The sequence below is a fragment of the Macrotis lagotis genome, chromosome 1, assembly GCF_037893015.1.
Source record: "Macrotis lagotis isolate mMagLag1 chromosome 1, bilby.v1.9.chrom.fasta, whole genome shotgun sequence".
NCBI classification, from domain to species: Eukaryota; Metazoa; Chordata; class Mammalia; order Peramelemorphia; family Peramelidae; genus Macrotis; species Macrotis lagotis.
The window spans coordinates 327,896,876-327,923,518 of record NC_133658.1 but is presented as its reverse complement, the minus strand read 5'-3'; the positions used below and the strand labels follow the sequence as shown (position 1 = coordinate 327,923,518).

Here is a 26,643-nt window from a genome sequence, read left to right as displayed (position 1 = left end):
ATGCTCTTCCACAGCTTGTCCGGCCCCGAAGTGCACGGGGTCATCGACGAAATGGACCGCAGGGCCAAGAGCGAAGCGCCAGCCATCAGTTCAGCCATAGACCGGGGCGAGACGGAGACGGTAGGCTCACAGGCTGGGGAGGAGGGAAAGGGGTGTATACCGAGGGGAACGTAGGCAGGACGAGAGGGAGAGGGGAGGCTGTGGGGCAGAAGAGGGAGACGTTATCAGCCCCAAATGCTGATTTTAGGTTTTTCAACAACCTCCCCCCATACACACCCCCTTGCCGCAGACTGTCAACAGGAGAAGAAAGATCAGCCACCTTATACCCGTATTTGCTTTAAGAGATCTGGGAGGAAAGGGCTTGGGGGGTTGGGTGGGGGAATGGAGCAGAACGGAGCAGAATTTGACTGGGAATTAAGATCTTGGGGGTCGAGGTGAGTGTGTGGAGAGATGCGGAATTGGCAATTCCCACACCTCCTGTGGGTGCTTTTCGAACTTTTGGAGAAAGTGAGCTATGTACTTTCTGGAGCGCTCTTCGCTGGGTCCGGGGTTCAGAAGCCCAGGCTTAGGCGGTAAGAAGGTTGAGCCCACAGCAACACTTTCTCACCCCTGAGCGGAGGGTTTTCTGTTGGGCTACGGTTCTCCCCTAGCAGAAGGATGGAAAAGGAGAAAGAAGGACACGAAAGAAGCGCCCAGCATTTCTCCCGATGTGGGAGAGTCAGGGGCCCAATTGGGCCCAGGACAAGGACTACCTGCCTTCTTTGAGTGGCATGGGGTGAAAGGGCGGGGAACACTCGCCTTGTTCCCCACCTTGGCGTTCCCCGAGTTTGGTTTGTGTCCAGTGTTCAGCCTTCCTTTAATTCTCGACTTGGGGCAGCCCGAGGGGCCTTGGTCCTTGTGGTAGCCAGGACCCGGGTTTTGGAGGAAAGAAATAGCCGGCACAATCCGCCGTCAGTTTGTGTCCTCCGCTCGCCTGCAGGCTCCGGGCTCCGGGCGCCGGGCTCCGGGCTCCGGGCTGTAGGAGCTTCCCTGGCTCCTTGCCTTTTTTTTTTTCCAGCCCGGCTCCCTTTAGCCTTCAGGCACTGCGTGGAATCGGAGGGGCAAAACCTGGTTTAATATTTTCGCAGAGGATTGATTATTTCGGGCGCGGGCTTCGTTGTCTGTCTTTCGGCTCCTTCTATCCTAGTCTCGGGGGTCTTGGGTCCGTGAGGGTGTGTGTCTGCTAGGGGTTTGTGTGGGGGAAACAAGCACCGGTCGGTTGCTATCCCTCTTCTTTCTCCAGCCCTGGAGAAGGAAGCCCTAAAGTTAGGCGGCAGCGTTTGTAAAGGGCACCCGCCCCTCTTTTTGGGGCCCCAGCTGCAACTTGGGGTTCTGGGTTGGCCCAGGCCGCGGGATCCTAGCCTTTCCGACAGGCCGGCAGGCCCCTTCCCAATCCCCAGAGCAGGCCAGGCCCAGCGTCCGACTCGGGCGTGACCTTTGGGGAGAGGAAAAATAACCTGGCCCAGCTTTTGAGATTTCTCTGCGGAGCTGTGCCTGGACCCGGGGCAAGTCGTTCTTCCTTTCCCAGTGCTCATTATTATTAGACAAAATGAATTAAAGACTCCGCGGGGTAGGGCTAGAGCTGAGGGCCGGGGGGTGGGGTGGGGGGAGCATTTTGAAGTGTGCTTTACTATTCCTCTTAGCTAGAACTCGGTGCCCCTGGGAACTGGAAGGCACCAAGGGGTCTTGTATCGGGCAGAGAGGCTCTGGGGAAGGAGTTACGAGTAGTGGACTATTTGTTGGTCACTGAGCCGCAGTCGCTGAGGTGACAGACCCCTTGGCCGGCCTCCTGAAGAGCCGGACCTTTCTGTGATGGAAAAAGATCTGGTCTGATAATGTGTAGATAGTGATGGGGGGGGGAAGATCCCAGGAAGGTGCTGTCTCAGTTGCAGGACCCAGGGGCTTGTGATTCGGTGCAGTAGGAGAAAGGGGGCCAGGCTATGTTTCTCCAGGTCCTACTTTGAATGCAAACACCGACTCAGATTGGCGATATTGGCCTTACTCCTCTCTATGCCCGGACTTCCAAAAGCTGTGTGTATTTTCTCTCATTCTCTCATTCTCTCTCTCTCTCTCTCTCTCTCTCTCTCTCTCTCTCTCTCTCTCTCTCTCTCTCCCCATGGTTAAGAGTTTAAGAAAAATCAGTCTGGAGAGCATAATGTTTCGGGGAACACAAACTGTTTAAATATCCTCTTTAAGTCACTCGCGAAACCCAGGAAAAGATATTTTATGGAGGGAACTGCTACATTCCCTCCACTGGTTCTTTCCTAACCCCCCCCCCCATCCTCCAGTGTAGGCCGAGTTAAAGACCCCAGCCCCAAAGCCATCCTGGAGAAAGGGAGGGGGAGGGCGAGTGAGAAAGGGAGGGAGGAAAGGAGAAAGGGAGGGAGAGGGCGACTCTGAAAAAGGGGGGTGAGGGGGAGGAAGGAGAGGGCGAGAGCTAGCGAAGGCGATTGGGAGGAAGAGATCTGGAGTGAGAGGGGTGGAGAGAGACCCAGAGACTGGGACCAGGGCCGAAGAGGAGGCAGAGGTCGCGAGCTAGGCGCCGCTTTGGGGCGTCTGGTTTCACGCCGGCTACGGGGTGGGGGTTGGGGTCCTTTTCGCCAGCCTCAGGGTAAAAGTTTCTTTTTCTTTAGACTCACCGACCTTACTAAACTGTAGGATACATTCCCTCCTTTGGGGGAGACAGTGGAGGAAGAGGGCAGCGTTTGGAGCAGGAGTGGTGGTAGGTTGTAGAGGGGAAGCATGCTCTGGCCTGGGGAGAAAGGATCAGGGTAGCAGCCTTCAGGTGACACCGACCCTGGCTTGGGCTAACTATGCACTCTTTTCCCCACAGACCATGCCGTCCATCAGCAGTGACCGTGCCGCGCTCTGCGCGGGCTGCGGAGGTAAGATCTCCGACCGCTACTATCTACTGGCAGTGGACAAACAGTGGCACATGCGTTGCCTGAAGTGCTGCGAGTGTAAACTCAACCTGGAGTCGGAGCTCACCTGCTTCAGCAAGGACGGCAGCATTTACTGCAAAGAAGACTATTACAGGTACGGGACCCCATGCCCATCCCAAGGTCTGTGAACTCGCCAGGCCTAAACTGCCCTGGGGAGCAGATATGGGGGATGTTTTAGTTCTAAGGAAAAGGATGGGGGTGGACTCCTTAAGGAATGGACAAAGGCTGGATCCCTCCCTCTCTTTCCTCCACATCCCCCCCACCCTTGAAGTTTAAGTGAAACTAAGAGGGAGCGTCTCCCTTGGCCTTCATTCGCTTCTCCCTTTAGTCTCAGGAGACTCAGAAATAGGCAGCCTTCACAACTATACCCCACCCCCATCCCCGCCATTTTTGGACTTAGAGTTCGAGGCGCGGGGAGAACCTTGGGAAAAGGTTTCCAGAGATTTCTGGATCGATCAGAATGATCGGGCGCTGTCGGATGTGTATGGGATAGAAAATAAATTTTGTTAGGAAAAAGTCTCTCTGTCTCTGTTCTTCTCTTTCTTCTCCTCCTCTTCCTCTTCCTCTCCTCTTTTTCTCCTCCTTTACTTCTATTTCTCACTTGTTTATGATCTTCCATTTTTTAACATTTTAATTATCTTTCTCTCTTTACTTTCTCTTTATATTCTCTCAATCTTTCTCCTTTCTCTGGCTTTCTTAAATTCCCTCTCGTTTCATGGGTCTGTGTTGTTCAATGGCAGTGGCATGGGAGGTGCTGGGGGAGTGTGGGGGAAGGGAAAGGGCATGTGACAAGTCCCTTGGTCCCCCGTGTTGACAACTTTGAGGAGGGCATGAGTGGGAGCTAGCTGGGGGCTCTCTTGGGTCTTGCACAAGCACTAGGAGAAACAGGGAGCTTTCTGGTGAGGGCAGGTAAAGATGGGGGTGATAGGTGTCAGAAGTGGAAAGACTGGGGAGTCCTAAGACACTCGGCCCGTGGTTTGGAAGCCAGTACTTTACAGATTTAAAGGCCTACTTGGTTCCATTAGTCTACGGGATAAGAGTGAAGAATCTGACGTTGGGTAGAACGCGAGGGGGGTGGGGAGCATGACGGGTTTGATCAGACTGATAAAGAGTAGAGGGAGCCACCTTCCCCAAATAGCTTTTCTTCTTTGCTCACCCCAGGCGGTTCTCTGTGCAACGCTGTGCCCGTTGTCACCTGGGCATCTCAGCCTCAGAGATGGTGATGCGCGCCCGGGACCTGGTTTACCATCTCAACTGTTTCACCTGCACCACGTGCAACAAGATGCTGACCACGGGCGACCACTTTGGAATGAAGGACAGCCTGGTCTACTGTCGGCTACACTTCGAGGCGCTGCTGCAGGGTGATTACCAGGCCCATTTCAACCACGCTGATGTGGCGGCGGCGGCGGCGGCGGCAGCGGCAGCCGCAGCCAAGGGCTCGGGTTTGGGCGCCGGCGGGGCCAACACCTTGGGCCTCCCTTACTACAACGGTGTGGGCACAGTGCAGAAGGGGCGGCCGCGGAAACGGAAGAGCCCAGGGCCTGGGGCGGACCTCGCCGCCTACAATGCAGGTACGCAGCGCCTTTCCTGGGCCTCCTTAAGCCCCTAGAGGTCTGACTTCCTTGGGCCAGGCGCAGCGCGGGGAAGTGGGGAACGGGACCAACTGGAAGGGTGAGGGCTCTGAATCTGTGTCTGCCTGTGGGCCTGTCCAGATGGTCCGCGACTGCAGGTCCCTAAGTCACTTTGTCCCATCTTGTTCCGGTACTTACCTTCATAAACCTTTGGGATTAAATGGGACGAATTAATTTCTTGACCTCACCCTCACTACCCTTGCGCTTTTGTTGGGTTTGGGGAGACGCAGCACCTCCAAGTTATGGGAGCTTATTTTGAATTGGTCTTTGGAAGTTGTTTGGCTTTTAGTTTCTTCCCCTCCTCCCTCCCATCCCCTTTCCTCCTACCCTCATCATCTGGAAGGGGGGGAGTATGGAAAGGGGGGGGAGACTTTTCATGATTAATAGGTAAGGAGAGAAAAGAAGGGTAGCAGGAACTGAAATCTGGAAGGCAGGCAGAGCTTGTAAATTAGCACTTCCGAGGGCCGGGCTGTGAATTCCCTTTGGTAGCTAGCCTAGGAGGGGGGTACGTTAACCCAGGCTGTAAGGGCCGGCCCTGACGATAGAAGCCAAGTCTGGGGAGCTGCAGAGGCCCGGGGAGTTAGGGGAGCAGGTGCGGGAAGCTAGAGGGGAAGGAGCAGAGAAATGTGTCTGGAGCAGAAATATGAAGGCCAGAAATGGTAAATTCTCACTTTCGAGGACCAGGAATCCTCTCTGGGGGATCTCGTAAGACAACATAGTGGGCTGGTTGCCTGCGGATCCCTGAGTTCCGGCACGAGCAGCCGGGACAGGGAGCTGCGAGCTCCTAAAAATCTGTTGCCGAGCAGGGGAGCAGGTGCCCGGACTGGGGGTTTCAGGGAATAAGAGGTATAGCTGGTTGCAACCTGGAAGATCGAAATGTGAAACTCCAGTTTCCGAGGGTCAAGAACTAATTTGAGTTGTTTGCCTTGGGAGGGGGGTGGTGGTGGCGTTGGGGAGAGGAGCGGCAGAACTGCCGAGGCCAGGCTGGGAGAGCGCGACTTGGGAGCTGCAGGAGCCAGTGGCAAAGCTGAGCTCGGAGCCCGGGAGCAGGTGCCGGGAGCTGAGCGGGGAGGAGACAGAGACCCAGGCTAGGGACCCAGACCTGGAACTATTCGTACTTCGAGGCAAGGCCTGGTTAATGTAAAGCCAGGGAAGAACAGGGTTGAGCGTGGGTCGAGAAAAGCCGAGAGCCGACTTTCTGAGGCCCTAACAAGATAGATGACAGGGAAGGAGCTTCCGGCCCTTGTCACATCAGGGTGTGGGGCGGGGGAGGACTAGTGGACCACAGGCTGCCAACTGGGGGGGGGGGGCGGGGAGCGGAGGCAGATTTAAACTTAAATTCAACCTTCCTGTTGTCTTCTTGGTGAAGGTGGAAGGTAACAGTTCACGGGTTTTGGGAAATAGCAGGGAGCTGAAGGTACCACCAGTCAACCATTCTCTTTCCCATTCTCGTCCTCGGCTAGTTTTATTAGATGCCCCTTGGCTTAGGTTCCCAGTCTTCCCGCCCCCTCCCCTTTCCCTGAGAGCAGCGTCCCCCCCCATCCCCCTTGCCCGCTGTCCTCACCCGCTCTCCTGGGTACTCGTGAAACCAATGTGCTGGAAGCCCTGCACACTTTTCTCCGAAAATTACGGAACTATTGTCTGGTACAACTTGGGAACTAATTCCCCGAAATGTAGGGCCAGGGAAGCAATGAAACTGGTCTGATTCTGTTCTGGCTCCGAGAGCGAACTGCTGGGGTGATGCAGATGCGGGGAGCTGAAAAAGGTGCATCTTCAACAGTTTTAAATAATTACCACAGCTCCTATTTCTCTTAATCCTTTAAGGTTTTAAAGTACTTCTTTCCCAACGCCTCGCACAGATGGGAAATGCTAGGTCTTATCATGCCTATTTTTGCTTAGTGGGATAAAGAAGCCAAGTTCAGGCAATGGAAGTGACTTACCCAAAGTCATACAGCTTAACACTATGACTGTAACCCAGGTATTCTGGGTGTACTATTCTTTCCACTCTTTAGCAGTCTCAGCTGAGAGTCCCAAAGGTCTTGATGTAGTCTTTCTGCTTTCAGAAGGTACCTCCTCCTCTCTTCTCTAATTTTTGCAGGGTTCGGCATTTCATTCTGTTCTCCCCCCCCCCCATCCCCACCCCCTCTGCCTGCTACCTTTCTTTTGAAGGCAGATGTTGAAGTTTTGAGAACTAGTAAATTAAACCGTCGACATCTGCCTGAAGTATGGACAGGTCCGGAAAGCTTTACGATTCCCCTGGCTTCCTAAATAGATAGAGTTTATTTGCAATTATTTTTTATTTCGTTTTGGAGATAACTGGTTCTGGGAGGTTTTTGTCTTCCTTCTCTCAGTCTAATGTCAAACAGCAAACAAAACTAGGTAGTCTTGGGAGGTGGGAGGTGGAGGGCGGGGAAGCGGTGTTAAGGCGAGTTTACTTCGATTAAAATGTGATGGAGTACATCTGTATAAATGATCTATGTTCAGTGGAAATTTGGAAGCTTTTTCACGCCATCCAAGTAATGAGATAGAGAGAAATGGGGTTGGAGAGTTAGTGGGTTGTGTTCTTTTGTTTTGTTTTGTTTTAAGAGGAGGGAGGAGGATGAATTTCGTGTGCCACTGCTTGAAACATTAATCCTAGAATCGGAATCCGTGAATATTGAATGCAAAGAACATGGATTTGGAAAATTACAAGGGGGAGGGGTTGCTTTTTTTCGTTTGGGTATTATAGTTTTGACTTGGCTTTTTTTTATCTCACTGAGTTTGGTGTTTTTTTTCCCTTCGCGGTGAGGTTGAAATTGAAGCTGCTTCCTGACTTTCTTAGATAAAACTAAAATCTTCATATATTTATAAACAATTCTAAGTGTGGACAGGTTGAGGTGGAAGTTAGGACCAGTTCCTGAGATTTCTATTCCCTACGGGTTGCCGGTATGTGTGGTGGTGTTTTTTTTTTTCTTGAGGTAGGTGGGGGGAGGAGCAACTGGAGCCACATTGAGAATTAAATTGTAGAGTAAATGGGAGAGATTTTTCCTCTTTTTCCTTCCCCCTCCCCACACTGCAACTCCCACCCCCCATCCCAGGGCCGGTATTTCTGTGAGGTAGAAAACTGGCTGGCGGGTTTGAGATGTGGATGAAGGCTGACAAGTGGAGAATAGCTTAGAAGGAAGCCAAGACTTCAAAAAGATTCATTCTCCCCCCCCCCCACACACACACACCCCTCCTCTCCCTCCTCCCCTTCCCTTCTTTCTTGTCTCTTTTTTTCCCCCCTTAAAGAGTTTGCTGCCCCTGTTGTCGTTCATCCTCCTTCACTTGTTGAAAAGGAGTGAGATGCTGGAGGATAGTTTTGAAATTTTGTTTTGTTATCTGGGAAGGGGGATGGGAGAGGTAGAAGAGGGTCAGTTGAATTGATGGCTGAACATGGGGCCACTTTTAGTGTTTCCCAGGAAAGCGGCATCTCTGCAGGTCGGCCCTAGTCTCCCTCGATTCAGATTTTTCTTTTTTCGTTTCAGTTTCTGTCCCCTTTTAGAGCCTGCAGGGTGTAGTGGAAAGACTGCAGAGCTTGGAGTCAGGAATTTGGGTTGGAATTGGGGCACTGACATTTCCTTTCTATGAGACCTTCGACAAGAAAAATCAGTTTTTTAAATCTATGAAAAACGCGATACTACTCCTTTATCCTTCACAAATGTTCTGAGGAAAGTACTTCTACTTTACAATGTGACTGTTAGAATTATGTCCATTTCTATTGGTGTGAAAGAAGCTAAAATATTCTCAGAAAAGAAGTGGGGAGAGAGGTGACCATCAGATTTGTAAGGCCCCCTAACTCCTAGCCTCAGTCAAAAGCTCATTAGTGTAGTGAATAGACTAAAGACAGGCAAATGCTCTCTGGTCGGTAGCAGAAGGTCCTAACCAGGGAAAGAATGAATTTGGAAAAACCCAAATTTATGAATTTACCTGAATGTCACGAGGTCACTCAGCCTAGCAGTGAGTGGAAAGGGCTGAAATTAGAAAACTGGGACGAGTTAAAATCCCAAAGTTGACACCTATGGATATAGGATTTGTGGGCTAGTCATTTCTTTTTGAGCCTCAGTTTCCTCATTTGTGAAGGAATGGCTGACTCTTCCTAGTGCCGGTGCTATTTCGAGGGAAGTGTTTTATAAACTTTACAAAAAACGGGAGTCCTTAATTCCTAAAGGAGCAAATCTAGGCTAAGAAGATAGGCTGCCTGAAGCTATAGAGATAAATGTCTATGTCTGTATCTTTTATATATAAGGAGATCCTTGACCTGTGGTTTATTTAGCTTGTATGTGGGGAGGGTGTTTCCCTAGCTGTCTGAAGCTATCCTTAGAAAATCAGACTCAAAAAATCAAATCAACATCTGATAATCTTAATTTAAATCTGATCTCTGCTACTTGCTATCTGTGTAATATTGAACAAATCACTTCCCCTTTTTGGATCTCTGTTTCCCCCCTCTGTAAAATGGGGTTGGATTAGATGATAACTAAAGTACCTTTTCAGCTTGATGTTTTATGATTCTATAGAATCTATCAAGAGTCCAGAAGCAGGTTTATCAAAGACCCAGGAATCCCACTTACCCCTCCAAGTTTGAACAGAAATTCATCAGAAACTCTTTTCTATCTCCCCTCACTGTTCTGATACTCTGGGTAAAACACTAAAAAGGGCAAGACCCTTGTGGCCAAGCTCCTCAGAAATCTCTCCAGCTCTTCCCCCCTCCCTTTTTCTGGGCCCCAGTGCAAGCGGGGGGGGGGGGGGAGGGAGGGGGCCTGCCTGCGCTCTGGGAGGTGGTGGTGGTGGGGGTAGAGGGGAGGGTTATGGGTCGGGAGCTTTTCGCCAGACCCCGGGGAGGCCAGGAAGAAGAGAGGGAAAGCTGGGGGGGGGGGGGGTTGGTGCTTCTGGTAACCAGAAGGAGAGCCACACCCGGTCCCTTGGGGATCCCTGGACCCAGCACAGCATGGGGTTGGCCTGGCCGAGTCGGGCGCTCCAAGGCAGCTCGGGAGCAACTTGGCGGGCAGGCTTTGAGGCTGGGCAAATAGCTCTGGCCGGAAGGCGGTGACTTATTCCTTCCATCCCCCCCCCTTTTTTTTGCCTGGCGGCGTAATTACTGATTTGATTCCAATCCATTATTTAGACAATTGAACCTACAATCTCGTCTTTAGTAAAATGAGGCGAAGTCAGATTTGATTACAGGTTCAGTCCCCGCGACAAGAGCTGGAAACCCGATGGGTTAATAACAGATCACGAGTAAATTATTCATGATTTTACGAGCTCTTTAGCTCTATTGAATTGGCCTAATTGAGAGGGAAAAAGAAAGCCAAAGCCCTCCCCACCCTCGCCCCTTTCCCCACACTTCCCCCGTCCCATCTCCCCCTTCCCCGACCTCCCTCCCGGCCCACTCTCCCCTTTCCTGAACTAATCTCTTAACTCTCCCTTCTCCTCCCCATTCCACCCCTTCCTCCATCTCCCAGCTTCCCTCCCTGCTCCATCCTCTCTTTTCCCTGACCTCCTCTCATTCTGATTCCCCATAACCCCCCTTTTCCCTCATGCTTTCCTTTCCGGGACTTCAGTCCCATCGTCTAACTTCAACTTCTATCCGATTTCATGTTTCCTCTCCATATTTCCTCTTAACTGTTATCTCCCCCAGCTCCTAATTTTCCTACTTCCTTTCATCTTCTCCTGTCCTGTTTCCTCCTGGTTTCTTCCCCAGCATAGGTCAGGCCTTAGTTAAGCTAAGGGGAGCAGTTTCTCTTGTACCCAATAAGTTATTATTTCTGTTTCACTTTAAAGAATAGACAGGTAGTGTTAATAATATTATGCCCATTTTGCAGATAAGAAAGCTAAGTCCCAAAGTGCTTAAATGATTTAACAAAGGTCACATATCAGAACCAGATTCCTTCTGTTAAGCTACCCTACCTCCTTCCCATTTTCTGGTCTTCTTGCATGTAGCAACCAATTTTCCCCCTTGTTTACTCTCTTATGCCTCCTTAGTATCTGTTTCTTTGTGTTCTGTCCATTTTCCAATGGAGAATGAGATGTTGAGGGAACTTCTTCAGGTCCCTTTACCTCCTTACTATTCCACTCTTCCCCTCCCTTCCCCCTTCCCTTCCTCAAAGGAGTTCCTTTCCCTTTGGACTATCTGCCCTACCCCCCCCCCTTCATCCCCCTCCACAGGCCTATCTCAGGAAGGAAACCCAAGGGCACCCAGGGCCAGTAAAGGCCCCCAGCAGAGCTCATTAACAGAAGTCTGGGAGGGAGGGAAGAAGAGAAGGAGGGAAGGAGGGGGCACTGTACTGGGAAGGACTGAGAGAAATCCCTTGAGAACTTGCCTGAAGGAGCAGCTGTGGATGGTTCAGTGTTTTCCCTCCTCCCCATTCCCTCTCTTCAAGCCAACCTGGGACTAAGGATAGGCAAAGGAGACACATTGAAAGACTCTAAATATGACTTTTCAAAATGTGTGTCCTTTTTATGCCAGAAAATTGTACTCTCTAGGGTCCATGAATACTTATTTGGTGACAAAGTAGCATAAAATTTTAAGAGACAGAGCCATATATTGGGAAGCACACCACTATTCTTTGGACCTGGATTCAAATTCTGTCTTTTGTTTTGTGGTCTAAGGTAATTTATTTCTGGGCTTCAGTTGTACTGGATGATTTTTAACTTCCTTTGAACTCAAGATCAATGACCATAAAAGTCCAAGGGAATGAGACCTGGTTTAAAGTTTTCTAATATATATATATATATATATATATATATATATATATATATGTGTGTGTGTGTGTGTGTGTGTGTGTGTGTGTGTGTGTGTGTGTATGTATATACTAGTTTCTGGCCTTGAGCAAATTCCTTCAGCTTCCTAAACCTCAAATTCCTAAGTTATGAAATAAGGATAGCAAACTCTGTAATATCCCCATAATGGAGACAGGGAGAAGGGATGAATAAAGTACTGAATTTAAGAAGATGCTAGTTAAAATGTCACCTCTGATACTCACTTCTCCTTTAACCTCTCTGGACCCCAAAGTTATGCTCGAAGGTTTAAAATTATAGATTGTTTAGGATCTGAGTTGATAGAGGGAAGTCCTATATTAACAAATCCTGGGTTCCTTTTTGATCAATAGCCTGCTTCACAGGAGAAAAGCATTTTGCAAACCTTGGGAGGCTATAGCAATGGGAATGATTGTAGAGAAAAGGATCCTGGTCAAAACCACAAGGGAGCATAATTTCAAGCATTAGGATAATAAGGTTTCAAACTTTTTTTGTCTGAGGTTCACAAATTCTATGTTCCAGGTTCTCTCAAGAGACAGGTTTCATCTCTGCCCCCAACTCACCCCTTTTCTGAGAAGACTTGTTTACTTGTGAACAAGACTTCAATTCAAACTCCAAAACACATTTCCTGACGATGGAGTTCTGGACATGTTATTTCACCTCCTTGAATCTCAATGTCATCATCTGTAAAAACTGGGGTACCTCACAGGGCTGTTGCAAGGATCAAATGAGAAAATATATCTTAAAGAACTTTGCAAACTTTGAAGTCCTATGGACATATAACCATTTCATATATATATATATATATACATATATATATGTATATATATGTGTGTGTGTGTGTGTCTATACATAATATTTGGAAATATAATTTTATTTTTTCCAATTACATGTAAAATAGTTTTCAACATTAATTTTTTATAAGATTTTTGAATTCCAAATTTTTTTCCCTCCCTCTCACCTCCCCTTTCCAAGGCAGCAAACAATTTGATTTAGGCTATACATGTGCAATCATGTTATGAAAAAAGAAACAGAAAAGGGAAAAATCATAAAAAACAAACAAAAAGAAAATAAAAAAGTGAAGATAGTATATTATAATCCGCATTCAGATTCCATAGTTATTTCTTTGGACATGGATAGCATTTTCTCTGAGTCTTTTGGTCCTGGATCACTGCATTGCTATAAGAGCTAAGTCAATATTGCTCTTACTTCATACAATGGTCACCTGGTTCTGCTCACTTCACTCAGCATCAGTTGATATTAAGTCTTCTCAGGTGTTTTGAAATCCACTTGCTCATCATTTCTTATAGTACAATAGTATTCCCCAATTGATGGATATTCTCTCATTTTCTAATTTTTTTGTCATCACATAAAGAGCTGCTATGAACATTTTGTGCATTTAGGGTCTTTTCCTTTTTGTGATTTCTTTGGAATATAATAATGATACTGCTGGAACAAAGGATTTGCATAGTTAAAACAATATTCTTATTATTATGAGCTGCCTCCCTTTCTCTGTTTACCCCTTTCCTAGCAGCTGGAACAGGCATTGAGTGAGAATAAAAGGAATTATGTGTCCATGAGCTCACCCCTTTTCTTAGACACCTTGGGGGGATAACTGGAAGATTTGGGGATGAACTTGATTTGGGGATGAACTTAGGAACTGGGCCAAAGTTCCAGCTCTGACACTTACTAGCTAGGCAATTCACTTTTTGTTCGGTGCTTCAATTTCCTCATCACTAAGATGGGAATAATAATGTATGTGCTCCCTACCTCATAAGACTATTGTGAAGAAAGCAGTCCAGCTTTGTAAGCCTTAAAACACTATAGGAATGGGAGCTATTATTTCTCTGAAACCACATTTAAGGACTATCCTTTGACTCCTTGTTAAATGGCAGGAACTTGTTTTAAAGGACTAGGCTCCTCCTCCCCTTCCATCCCCCAAATTGCACCCTTGTGTTCTCTCCCCTTCTTTGGCTCTAGTCCCAGACCTATTCCTAAGGGTTCTCCCAGGTGGTCTATGCCCTGAGGAATCTTGGAAGAGGGAGACCCTGCTCAGTGGGTTCTTAGAGGAGGGGGAGAGAGCCTGTTCTGTGGACTCTTGGTGATGGGGCAGGGCCCTTCTCTGAGGACTATTGACAAAATGAAGGACCCTGTTCTTGGATCCTTGGGGCAAGGGGTGCAAAGCATATTCTTCTTTGTGGTCCCATAGTGGGTGGTAATTGTGACCTGAGCCCCCTGCCAAGCTATGACCTGGCCTCTTGTGGAAAGAACTTCTCACTGACTATGAAAGGATTACTCCCTACTCCATTTGGGATAATAGCTAAGCTTTGTGGAAACCACTGAATTCAATCCCTAGCTGGAAAGTGTCTAGGGAATAGGACACCTCTCTGTGAGCCCAGATCAGTTTCTGGACAATTTGGGGATAGTAAAGGAGATGAGGTCTATTAGCTATAGAGAAATTAGTTCACCTGAGGCTAGGGATGTTTATCCTTTCCTTTGGTAGCTGATTCTTTTAAAAGGACCTGAGGTCAGCTCATGACAGAGATGTGATTCTAGGATGGTGTGGAAAATGTTCTGTATCTGGAGAAAGAAGATTAGAGTTCAAATGTTGGTGCTGATAAGTCCTAACTGAATAACTTAGGGCTAATCATTTGATCACACAGGGCTTCAATTTCTTCACTTATAAAATGAGAATATTGGTTTCAATGATGGATGAAGTCCCTTCCAGTTCTAAATTCTAAAAGAGGAGTAGTAGTCCAGTAGGCAATTTTGCCCAGGTCCCATCCAGTACATGGAAGGAAATTTATTGTACATGATTTTAAAAATAAATTCACATATAATATATAAAACTTATTCTGAACTTAATAATAATTGACAAAATAAAATGAGTATAATAAGACCATAAATTCTAAATTATTCATAATTTGTTTTCTAAATGTATATTAATCTTGGCAAAAATAATTCAAACACCTTGTTTGCTTCTATATCCCTTTTCTGTTCCTTTTTGTGTTTTTATCTGTTGTCTTTATAATTTCATGTAAATGTTCTATATATGTGTATATATATTTCAGATTCTCCATTTTTTATTATGATGTGTGTTCCCTGAATTCCAGAAGAATTCAGTGTCTGAGTCATAAGAATTCATTTCTATGATCAATCAGGTCTTACATTATTGCAAAATTTCATAGGGACATAGAAACACAATTTTGAAACTCTACCTAAAGTTCAAAAATACTGATATAATGGCAAGAGGACATAATCTAAAATCTAAGGGCCTGTGTTCAAATCCCTGCTCTGCTACTTTCTAGCCGTGTAGTTTGGGACAAGTCAGACCTCTCTGGGTCTCTGTTTTCTCATCTATAAAATGAAGGAGTTGGCTTCTTTGCCTTTTGAATCAGCTCTAAATCCTTTGACACTAGGAGCTATGACAGGAGAGCTTGGAGGGGCTACTAGTTTTCTTAGGTATTTGTTTAAGGACTGGAAAGGGCAGTGTCAGACTGAAACTGACAATACTCTGACATCTCAGGACCTTTATTTGGATGGGAAAAGGAAAATCTAATAGGTTTGTTGGCCTTGGAATTGGGCAGGAACTGGTGCAGACTGAGCTTCGATAGCCTCTGGGAGGAACTGTCTGGCTTCTAGGACCTTGAACGATTCAGGCTTCCTCTATCTAGGGAAAAGTCTTGTACCCTAATCTGAGGGCAGGAGAAGCAAAGCCTCCTTACTCCACCTTTCACCTCTAAACCTTTCTTCTACTCTAGCACTAAGCTGCAATGAAAATGATGGGGACCATCTGGACAGGGACCAGCAGTACCCCAGCAGCCAGAAGACTAAACGAATGCGGACCTCCTTCAAACATCACCAGCTGAGGACGATGAAGTCCTATTTTGCTATTAATCATAACCCAGATGCAAAGGACTTGAAACAGCTCGCACAGAAGACGGGTCTCACCAAGAGAGTTCTCCAGGTAAGGGGTAGGGGAACAAATGGGAGACAGGATTGTGGCTGCCTCAGATAATACAGTTTGGCAATATGATACACAAAACACAGCCCACAGTAAGTAGTGCCCATACATGTCACACCCAACACATAATAATACACAATATACTCACAAGAGCTCACTCACACACTCAAACTTGTGGGCCTCTGGTTTTTTTCCTTGAGCTCTCATAGTTGGAGCTTTCTCTAATCTTAAAGATCAGTTCTATGGAAGTCCAGGAAGAAATCTTCCCCATAGGTGAAAAATAAGATCAGAAAGAAAGAAAGAAAGAAAGAAAGAAAGAAAGAAAGAAAGAAAGAAAGAAAGAAAGAAAGAAAGAAACTCCAAAAAAATCCTGCTCCTGTTCCTTTTGGACCACTTCTTCTAGCATCCTCTCCCTTTTCTCTGAGTATTTTGATTTTGGTTGGGTTTTGGGGGATTTTGTGTTTGGGTTTTTTGGGGGGTTAGGATTTTTGGCTCCCAATTCCTTCTCTCTGCCTTACTCTATCTCTATTTCTCTTTCACCTTGGTCTCTCTGACTCTGGGATCATTTTGTCCCTTTATCTATTTCCCCCAACTCCTCCTTTAGATCGGAGAAACAAGACCCAGGGAGTAATTCATCCTGTTCTTCTTCCCTTATGTTATACACTGTTGTTATCAGTCTCTTCTGGATCCCTACGTCTTTGGGTCTCGACTTCGAGGTCCCTCTAACTCAAAAGAATATATAAGATCCCTCCCTCCCTATTATTTCTTGCTTCATTTCGATCCAAAAAAAGCATTTTTGTGACTACTTCATACATGATACACATACTCTTTGCCTGCATTAGCCCTCTTCCCCCTAACCCCACTCCAAGTTCTCTGCCACCCTCCCCTCGGTTTTAGTCTTTATTGGAAGTTTCGATCCCCTTCTCCCACTCCTCACCCCCACCCTATCTCTAAACTCAGACCTTTTTCTCTGTCTACTTCCCCCTTTCTCTCCACCTTGTCTGTGTCTTTATTTCCATGTCTTGTGTCTTTGAGCTCTTTCTGTTTCTCCATTCCTTTCAGTATCTGTCTGTCTTTCTCTTTTATCCATGTAATTCGGGATTAATGAATTTACTAATATTGATGATTGTAATTATCCATTTAATTTCGTCTTTTCTCCTCCCTCCTTCCCTTCTAGTCCGCACCCTACCATGGTGGCTTTTCAGAAAAGGCAAAAATGAGTTGAGTTGAACTGACCTACTCTCTTGTTGGGTTGAAACATTAAAGAAGTGACTTATCTGAATATTTATCCGAAATAAAAAAACTTGCATTTGTTTTGTCAATCAGGGGCTGACAGAACATATTTGCTTCCGTGGTGGAAATGAATAATAAATGACTGTTTCAAAGATTAAGGTGCATTAATTTCTAATGCGCAGCTTTGTTATTTCCGACTGAAAGTGCTAAGGAGCGATCCTTAGGATAGGTTATTGGGGACTCGGTTGGCTATGGGTGTCCCTAAGATAGCTAGGTCCCTACACAAATGCTTCCTTCCAGCCAACAGGGAGACCTGAGCTCTTGCTCCTGTGATGGACTTGTTTGTAGTTCCTAGGAGAGCTGTGGTTTCTGGACTAAGGAGAGGCGAGAAGCTAAAGCTCAGAGGTTTCTAAGACTGGGAGGAGGGAGTTTAAGGTCACTAGAGTCTGGAGTTGGGAATAAAGGGAGAGGATGCCCTAGAAAAGTTTTCCAATTACTCTTTCCCGTGATGCCATAATGGTTAGAGCATTGGATCTGCAATCTGAAGTTCTAAATCCAACTCTGCTGTATAAAGAGCTGGTTAACCTAGGGCAATCCAACTAATATTTATTAAATACCTAATAAGAATAAGGTACTTCCCTCTGTACCCCATTTTCCTTATTTGTAAAATGGAGGATTGATTCTCTGAGTATTGGAATGGTGGAGGAGATGAAGGCTGGTGACTGAAAGAACAGAGTTACACTAAAAAAAATTTTCAACAATTATATGATCAGAATTATTTTAAGGGAAGAAGAGAGTTATTGCCCTCTTACTTCCTACTCACCGAAGATGACTTTGTGATGTCAGCCGAGTGAACTCTGCAAAAGTCAATCTTCCGCTGTTTAGCCTCTTTGCCCCGACAAGGATATGTTTCTATCTCCCTTTTCTGTCTTTGTCTGGATTCAAGACCACTGCCTTCGACCCATTTCTTTGAAAATCAGCAGTTCTAACTGCACCCATATCACTCCTCTTCCTCTGTTCCCCCGTATCCTCTGGAAAATAGGGGTGTTTTATAGAGAGAGAAGGGCAAGTTGGATAGAAAACAAAGATGGGAGCTCATAGGAGTTTCCCAGGAGACCCGAACAACAGAGTTCAACTCGGGACAAGATTGTTTAGAATTTTGTTCAAGTTTTCTTCTTGTTCTTTTATTACCCAAGCTTAGAAAATGCGGCCCTTGCATCCGATTTCTGTGATTACCCTTTATTTTCAGAAGCGGGGAGGGAATTTGGGAGCGGTGGGGAGAAATTTCTTCACTGATGGTCCACCCTGGAACAGCCATGGGACGCTCACCATCCCTACCACAACAAGGCTCTCCCAAATCTCCCAAGAAAATAGAAAGAATCATTGAAGGGATACTAAAACTTTTAGATTGTTGAACACCTGCCACTTCTCATGAAATCTTAGCTTTAAGCTGAGAAAAGGAAATAGTGTCATGGTTGTGCACCTTACCTTCTTGGACAAATCACTTCTCCATGAGCCTTGATTTCCTTATTTATTAAATGGAGAGAAATAGACCAGATGATATCTAAGATTTCTTTTCACTCTGTCTTTATTTTTTTTCACTCTAACAGTCTTATTCTATGCTCTAGCATTCTGAATTGTAGCATCTTCCTAAATAGATTATTTCCATGTCTAACATTCTATATTCCCTGTTTCCCCCCAACTTTAACACCCTGAATTATAACTTCTAATATTCCCTCAGTTAAAGTCCTTTCCTTCTACCTTTCTCCATCTATGATCATTCTGTCACCCAGAGACTGTCCCATTGAGCTGTTTTATATATACATATATATGTATGTATGTATGCATATATATATATATATATATATATATATGTATGTATATAGAGCACCTTCACAATTTATAAGTGATGTTGATCTGATGAGGAGTTGGTGTCTCCCACTTTGGAGTCTTAAAAGAAAGACCAGAAAAGTTGAGGTCTATTCATCTCTTCTCCTTCCTCACTTAAATCTGAGGAACAGAATGGGGATCTTCCATTTTGCCTGTTGAGAAATGAATGAATTTCTTCTATCTGATACCTATGACCAAAAGTAGGACCAATGGATGGAAGATTCAGGGAAGTGAATTTCAACCCAATATAAAGACCTTCTATTTTATTTTATTTTATGTTTTTGCAAGGCAAATGGGGTAAAGTGGCTTGCCCAAGGCCACACAGCTAGGTAATTATTAAGTGTCTGAGGTTGGATTTGAACTCAGATACTCCTGACTCCAGGGTCAGGGCTCTATCCACTGTACCACCTAGCCGCCTCTTAAAGAAGACCTTCTAAAAGTTAAATCTGTCTATTTCATGAAAGAGTGCTTTCTTTCAAGTGTTCAAAAGATATTAGGTAACCATTAGTCAAGAAATATTGTACAGGGGATTTATGCTTTAGCTAAGGGTCTCCTTCTGGTTCTAGATTTTGTGATTCTGTGAGTTGCTACTCAGGGCTTAGCTGTCTCTTCAAAGATATTTGGCTATGGAGAAGAAGAATCAATGAAATCCCAAGATGTCCAAGTTCTCTTTTGATTATTTCTCCTTCTTTGGCTAGTCTCCCTCAAGTAGGAGGAAAAGTGCAGATTTGAACTCTTTTTCTCTGATTCTTCTTGACCAGTGATGAAGTGACATTGAACAGGAAGGTAAAGGAAGAGATCCTAGATATTTGGCAATTAGATGCCATTCAACCCTGAGTTGTTAAAGAAGGTAATGGCAGAGGATGATAAAATTCCCAAAGATGAGCAAATATATCACAGAGTTTTTAGGTTGCTATTCTCTCTCCCTCACAAAGTGCAAACAGGACAAACTCTTTCTTTATAGACTCCACTTCTCTCTAGAGCATTTATCCAAATTCATTAGGCCAATAACCCTGCTTGCCCCTCCTTTTAGAATTCAAGGACTACGGAAGTTGTTGAGAATTCTTCTTTTCAATGCTAGAATATTAGATCAAGAAGAGGCCTTACAGTATAGGATGTTAGAACCCCATGCTTTAGCAAAAGACCTGAAAGAGATCCTAGGGCATAGAGTATTAAGGGCTTGTAGGAAAGGGACCTTAGTGGCACATGGAATATCTTGGAGATTAATATAAACTGTTAGGATGTTTATTTAGAACATGGAATGTTAAGGCTATTTGATTGAGCTTGCTCATTTTACAGTTGAGGAAACTGAAGCCAGGAATGAAGAGGTGTCTTACTTGCTCAAGGTAAACCACTAGTTAATAGTAGAGTCAGACCTTGATATTTTTCATGCTTCCTGCCTTCTTTCCATTATGATGTTCCCTCTCCTCTCCCTTCTTAGGCAGACTGGGTCTGTGTCCATTGTGTCCACTGTATTCATCCAATATTGGTCATCTTTTTCAAGGTTGTCTTCTTCCCCTGCAAAAGGATCTTTTGTCATTGTTCATTTGTTTCAGTCATATTCAATTCTTTGTGATTCAGTTTGGGGTTTTCTTGGCAAAGAACCAGCTGGAGTGGTTTGCCATTTCCTTCTCCAGCTCATTTTACAGATGAGGAAAATGAGGCAAACAGTGTTAAGTGACTTGCCCAGGGTCACACAACTAGTAAGATTCTGAGGCTTGAACTCAGAAAGATGTGTCTTACTGACTGGTGCTCTCTCCACTTCAACACCTAAATGTCCCAAAGAGATTTTTACTCCTCTCATTTTTAACCCTTCACAGGGCAGAGAAGAGATTCTAGAAAGTTAAGGGCAATACTGAGGTATTGCTAGATAGATGGATAATTGCACACTAATTTATGGACAGAAACTCAGATGTGAGGATCACACCTATTATTTCAGAGGCAGCATGGCATAATGGTTGGAGAACTGATCTAAGAGTCAGAAAGACCTCTCAATCCGTATTTGGTTTTATGGCTCCTAGGTAAATCATTTAATCTCTTAGTATTATAATGTTTCTTTAAGACTTTAAATGGTAGAAAAAGTTACAGACCCATATTGGCATAGGGAATAATATCCTCTTCTAAGAGCTCTATACTAGTGAAATCGTGGGTCTTGTTCCTATTCTTTGTTATTTACTTATTATGGTTTCTAGGTAGTTATATTCTTCCGTGGTAGATATGGAATTTAGGCTCATAGTTCATTTGCAGAAGAAGTCTCCCAAAGTGACATATAACTATGCCTAAAAGGTTCTTGGGAAAGAATTTCCAGCAATTTTGCATATAACAAAAATACTAGTAATTTCATTACTAATTCACATTTCTATAGTACTCTATAATTTATATATCACTTTCCTCATGATCTCAAGAAGGAGTAGAATAAGGATTATTATACCCATTTTATAGATGAAGAAACTGAGGGTCTGTGAGGGGCAATAAATTGAGTATACTCAAAGAACTAATGAAGGGCATAAATAAGAAGAGATCATTTACTAGTCCACAGGCATATCTTAGAAGCCTACCTTCTTCCCCTTTTAGGATAATTCCAAAGAAGCCATCATGCTCTCTGCTAGCTGCCATAACCTCAATCTCTGGGAGACTTTTCATTTGCTGCACTCTATCAGTGAGTCCCTCTGATTCCAGTTTATTTCCTAGATTGTTATTTAGCATCTACAACAGCAGATTCTTTAATAGTTCAAGTGATTACTATTGTTATTTTTTATAAAATGCTTTTTTCTCATTTCTCCCTGAAGAGGTATGGTTCATTTCCCATTCCAGATCAGACTAGGTAGTCTCAACAAGTGTAAGTGGATTTTAGGGGTTTGTCTCTGTCAATCTATGATGGGGGGGGGAATAGATTTAATTCTCTAGTCATCTATATCCTCAGCTGCAAAATGGGAGAGGGAAATCATAGATCCATCTCATAGAGGTTGTCAATAATCATCCTACCATGAGCAGGTGATTATTCCTCTTTGGGTTTCAGTTTCCTCACTTTATTTTGGAGGCTACATTAGATCATCTCTAAGATTAAAAAATCTCCAGAGCACTGGATCCATGCCAAAGATGAACATGACAGTAAGAAGGAATCATCACCCCTAATGATCAGCTTGTATCTCGGAATCCTGTTTGGGCTAGTTTAACTTGAAAAGCTTGATGGTTGCTCAAAGACCTTGTAGCCTCTTAGACAGAATGCTAATAATAATTGTATCAGAATCTGAAGCCCAAATTGTTCCAAATATAGACTGTACTTTTCTCCCCTTCGAAATATAGCTTGTTTGAAACTGGAGAGTGGCCAATGTTTAGTATTTTTTTATTTAAATGATTAAAAGGCATTTTATATTTTTTCTTTCAAGGAAATCTTACTGTGAAACTTATGGCCTATATTTGTGTAAGGCCTATATTTGAGCCAGTACAGTATCTGGTAGAAGGTTGTGAAAAAAATAATTCAGAAGTATGTGAAAGCCAAGGGCAACTAGGATGGTGCAGTAAGTAGAGAGCCAGTCTTGGGACCAAGAGGACCTTAGTTCAAATTCAGCATCATATCCTTAGTAGCTGTATGACCCTGGACAAGTCACTTAAACCCTCAGATATGCCTCCAAAAATTTTTTATGAAACTAATGAAAACAACTTGATGGCAAATGTTCAAAACCTGGAGCCAAAAGACCTTAGGAAAAAGAATTTTAGAACAGAGTGTTAACATTGTAAGAAATTTTGAGCATAGAATATTAGGGATGAAAGGGACCTTGGATATTATTGCTCCAAATCACCCTTTTTACAGCTGGGACAACCAACCAAGCCCCGTAGAGGCAAAATTCTTGCTCCAGGTAACCCAGTAATTTAATGGCAGAACCAAGGCTAGAAGCCAAATATCTCACTTTTCATGTAGTACTTTCTCTTTCAGCACTCACTCTCATCAGAAGTCACTGATTGCATGGTTTTTGCAGAATAGAACTGTAAAAAATGTTCACATCACTGACATGCTCACTTTCCCAAGGTCTGGGTGGCACCTCTAAGGCAGACACGTTAATAATGTTTGTATATTTTCATTTGCAAGGTCCTTGAATATACAATGAACATCCTTTGGGTATTGCCAACCTGGAAGGAACAGTTTTCTTGTTTGTTTCTCTAAGTTAGGAAGGCAGAGGTGGAGGTCCAACCAGGGAGAACCAAGGAGACATAAGGAGCCACAAGCAGTTCGGATGGGGCCATTGTTAGATTAAAAGCAAAGGAAAATTTTGCAAGGAACTGAAACTCAGCTAAGAGTCCTGGCTCCTTTTATGAGACAGATATTGCTTCAGAGTCAAAAGACTTGAACCCCAACCTTGCCTTCCATCCTTACTAACTATATGACCCTAGGGAAGTTTCCTAACTTCTCTGTTCTTCAGCTTCTTCATCTGTAAAATGGGAAGTCATACTTTTCTTTCTTGCCTCATAAGACTGCTATAAAGAGAAAACTTTGTAAATATTAAAATGCTCTAGAAATGGGAGTTGTCTTCTTTGTTGCTCTGAAGTCATCAGCTTCAGCATCACCATATGATTACTATCACAACAGCATGATCATTCATACCTTAGTCCAACCCTTGGACATATATATATATATATATATATATATATATATATACATATATATATATATATATGTGTGTGTGTGTGTGTATTGGGGAGGTGCTAGGAAGGAGAGAGAGCTTTATTAAGAGAATCCCTCAAGTCCCTCTTTTTACTTCCCCCAGATATTATCAGATATGATTTAAAAACTTGAATAAAAATTAAGGCACAATGAATACTATCTGGCTTCTTTTGGATAGACAACTTTGACATCCATGGCTCGGAGAGCAATAGGGAGCCTAAGAACAAAGATTCACAGTTGGCTGGAAAGGAGAGACAAGGGGAAATTTTGAATTTTTCTCAATTTCTACATCACAGAGGTAAAAATAGTTGCTACCTTGGATGAAAAATAGGAAAACAAACACTGGAAACCTTTCTGAAAGTCCTTACCTTTTATCCCTTTGGGGGCTGGGGAGAATAGTCCAGAGGTAGCGGCAGAAAAATCCCAAGATCAGTAGAAACTTTAAAAAAATCTGTAATCCTGACCTCTCTGGAGTTTTAACATCCCAGAATAAATTATTTTTCACTAGTTTTTTTCCAAAATATTATATATGTGTGAATATAAGTATTTTTATATTTCTATTTGCCTATATGTGTTTATACATGTTTTAACACATATAGGAATAGATGTGCATGTACATATACACATGTATCAATATATCCACACACAGAGATATGCACAAATATTTTATGTGTACATACAAAAACACAGTGAACATTAATGCACAATGAATCTACATCCTCATGCAGTGCATGTACAATCTGCATGCATGAATATGCACATGCATGTTTATATATACTCAAGACTTAGTGTTTATATGCCTGTACAGAGACATATGACTACATATGAATGTGAATGTATACTAATATATGTGGACATGTGTAGGTAGATAGATATGAACATATATGTGCAATTGAATGTGTTATGTATGTGGCAATGTGTGTTTATTTATTTATATATACATGTTTAAAAGTAAATTCAAGAAAAAAATTTTTTCAAAGAGTATTTTGAGTATGAAGTGTCCTTACTCAAAGATAACTGGAGAGACACAGTTGGGGCATTTCAGATCCAGAGCCCTTCTTCAGAGAATTCTGTGCAGATTCACATTCTGCTTTATTCAGTTCCTCACTATACTGTTCTTCCATTTGCAAGATTTCTTGGGCCTGAATTAGTTAGATAATTGCCTCAACTCACCCCTTCTCTTGGATATTTGGGCCGAATCTACACAGGTGGGCCTGAAGAGCAGCCCTGGGCCAAAATCAGTTGGACAGAATTGGGTACAAGCCAGAAAGTTGCTCTTATTCAATGCAGCTGACGGAGGCTTTTAAAAAAATGATCCCATGGGAAGCTGGTCGATTGAGTTCCTTTTTTTTTTTCTCCTTTTCCCCTGTCATTTCTCTTTCTCTTTTCCTCTTTCTTATTAACTCTTTTATGCTCCTTTCTTCTCCACTTTTCTTCTCTACTTCTTTCTCTCTCCTTTTCTTTTTTCTTTCTCTCTTTCCTTCCCTCCTCCCTTTCTCCCTTCCCTTCCTTCTTCTTCCCTTTCCTTCTATTCCCCTCCTCCCATTTCCTTCCTTCCTTCCTTCCTTCCTTCCTTCCTTCCTTCCTTCCTTCCTTCCTTCCTTCCTTCCTTCCTTCCTTCCTTCCTGCCATCTTTTTTCCTCCATTGCAGACTTGTAAACACTGGCTGTTCTGTCTAATTGTTTCAGGTCTGGTTTCAGAATGCCAGAGCTAAATTCAGGCGGAATCTTCTACGCCAGGAGAACACAGGGGTGGACAAGACCTCAGACTCCACACTACAGACGGGGACCCCTTCGGGCCCAGCCTCAGAGATTTCCAACGCATCCATGAGCCCCTCCAGCACCCCCACCACCCTCACGGACTTGACTAATCCCACAATGCCAACTGTGACGTCTGTCTTAACTTCCGTGCCTGGGAGCCTGGAGGGCCATGAGTCCAGGAGTCCCACACAGACAACTCTTACAAACCTTTTCTGATGACGCTTTCCCAATAATTTCTTTAAAAAAGAAATTATTCTTTAGTTGAATTCCAAGTGTATTTTAAATAGAGGCTTTGAGCAACTAACTAACCACATTTTAGGATCTCGCCTGGAAACAGAGGGGGAAAAATGAGTGTTCTGGTAACTACAGAGTGTGGACTGAAAATTAACTTGGAAGATCTATCCGCAACACAACATTTGTGTAACTGTACAGTTTTGTGGACTGACTGAGCAAGGAAAACAAGAATTAATTTAAGTTGGCTAGAGCTTCTTGTATTTCAAAGACTGCCACGTGCCTTATATACTGTTTTATCTACATCCTGGATTTCCCATGTCCATTTTCTCTCTTGCCTCCTTTTCTCTCTGTATATTTATGACCAGAGCAAAAATGTTTAAAAAAAAGTTTGTTACTTTGAATAGTTCTACAAACAAGCAAACAAAAAAAAAACACAGACATACACACAAGCACACACACACATACACACACAACACCCCTTCATTGGTTCTGTTGTTGTTTTAGAATTTTAAGGTGGACGTCTGTTCGAATATCAGAATTTGTAAAATCTAACCAGTAATAAAACCACTTATCGAAACTACTGGGTAACTGGCTGCAGTTCAGTATAGCAAAGATTTCTTGGGACTAATACCTCCCATTAAACTGGAAAGTCAGACAGATGGCCTGCAGCCATTCCCTCTAGGGGCTTTGGGGGTTGTATTTCCCAGTCTTCCCTCTGTGCTTCCTAGGATATCTGGGGTACATGTAGAGATAGAAAGATTTTCTAATTCTTCTGCCAGAGAGCCTGTTTGAAAGGGGACAAGATATTTTCACTGCCCCAGAATGAAAACATGCAGAGAAGAAATATGAAGAGGAGTTAGGAGAACTGAATTCTAATTCATCCATTCTACTACTAACAGGCACTGAGACCTTTGAAAACATACTTCCATTCTCTAAAATAAAGGGGTTGAACAAATGATTTCCTAGGTCCTTAACAATTTTAATTTCAATGTTTTAACCTCCTGTGTCCTCAGTTCTCTTTGCTAACTCTGACATTCAGTTGTTAAGTCCCTCTCAGTTCTAATATCCTGTTTCTGTATTCTTAGGATCATTTCAGCCCTAACATTTCCTAAGTTCCTTTCAATTGCAAAAACATTCTACGCCTTTTTAAAAGTGTTTTGGTTTTTAAAAAATGTCAAGTAAATACCTGCTAAACATTCAACAGAAAAGGAAAAATGTAGTCTTCAGGAACTCCATTTAATTTTAGATAGGGGAGGGTGTTGTTGTGGCAGGAGAAAAAAGTCAGAGAAACACCTAGTCCTGTAGGAAACAGCACAACCTAGTCGTTATCTTGATAAATGAGAAGCAGATAGGAGACCAACTTGGCAGAGAAAAAATAAGAATGGGCAGAGCCAAACTTAGTAGGGTGGAAAATATCAAATGGAATGAGATGCTAGTAATAATAATTCATATTTTAATAGCATTAGAGTGAGGTAATTTTGCCTAGTGGTTAGCTAACCATAAAGATAGGAAT

At 43.8% G+C, this 26,643-nt stretch overlaps 1 protein-coding gene across 2 annotated transcripts; it reads left to right on the top strand.

The window, feature by feature from the left end:
• LHX2 (LIM homeobox 2) lies at positions 1 to 25,677 on the top strand. 2 transcript variants are annotated; one of them, XM_074228397.1, is made up of 5 exons: positions 1 to 120; positions 2,873 to 3,075; positions 4,143 to 4,552; positions 15,148 to 15,353; positions 24,825 to 25,677. In XM_074228397.1, exons 1-5 carry the CDS (start codon positions 1 to 3, stop codon positions 25,110 to 25,112), a joined length of 1,227 nt encoding a protein of 408 aa, XP_074084498.1. In that variant the 3' UTR covers positions 25,113 to 25,677. The 2 variants fall into 2 exon arrangements, with proteins under 2 accessions (XP_074084498.1, XP_074084510.1); XM_074228409.1 differs by having other exon boundaries at positions 4,143 to 4,556; positions 15,155 to 15,353.
• The last annotated feature ends 966 nt before the right edge of the window (positions 25,678 to 26,643 follow it).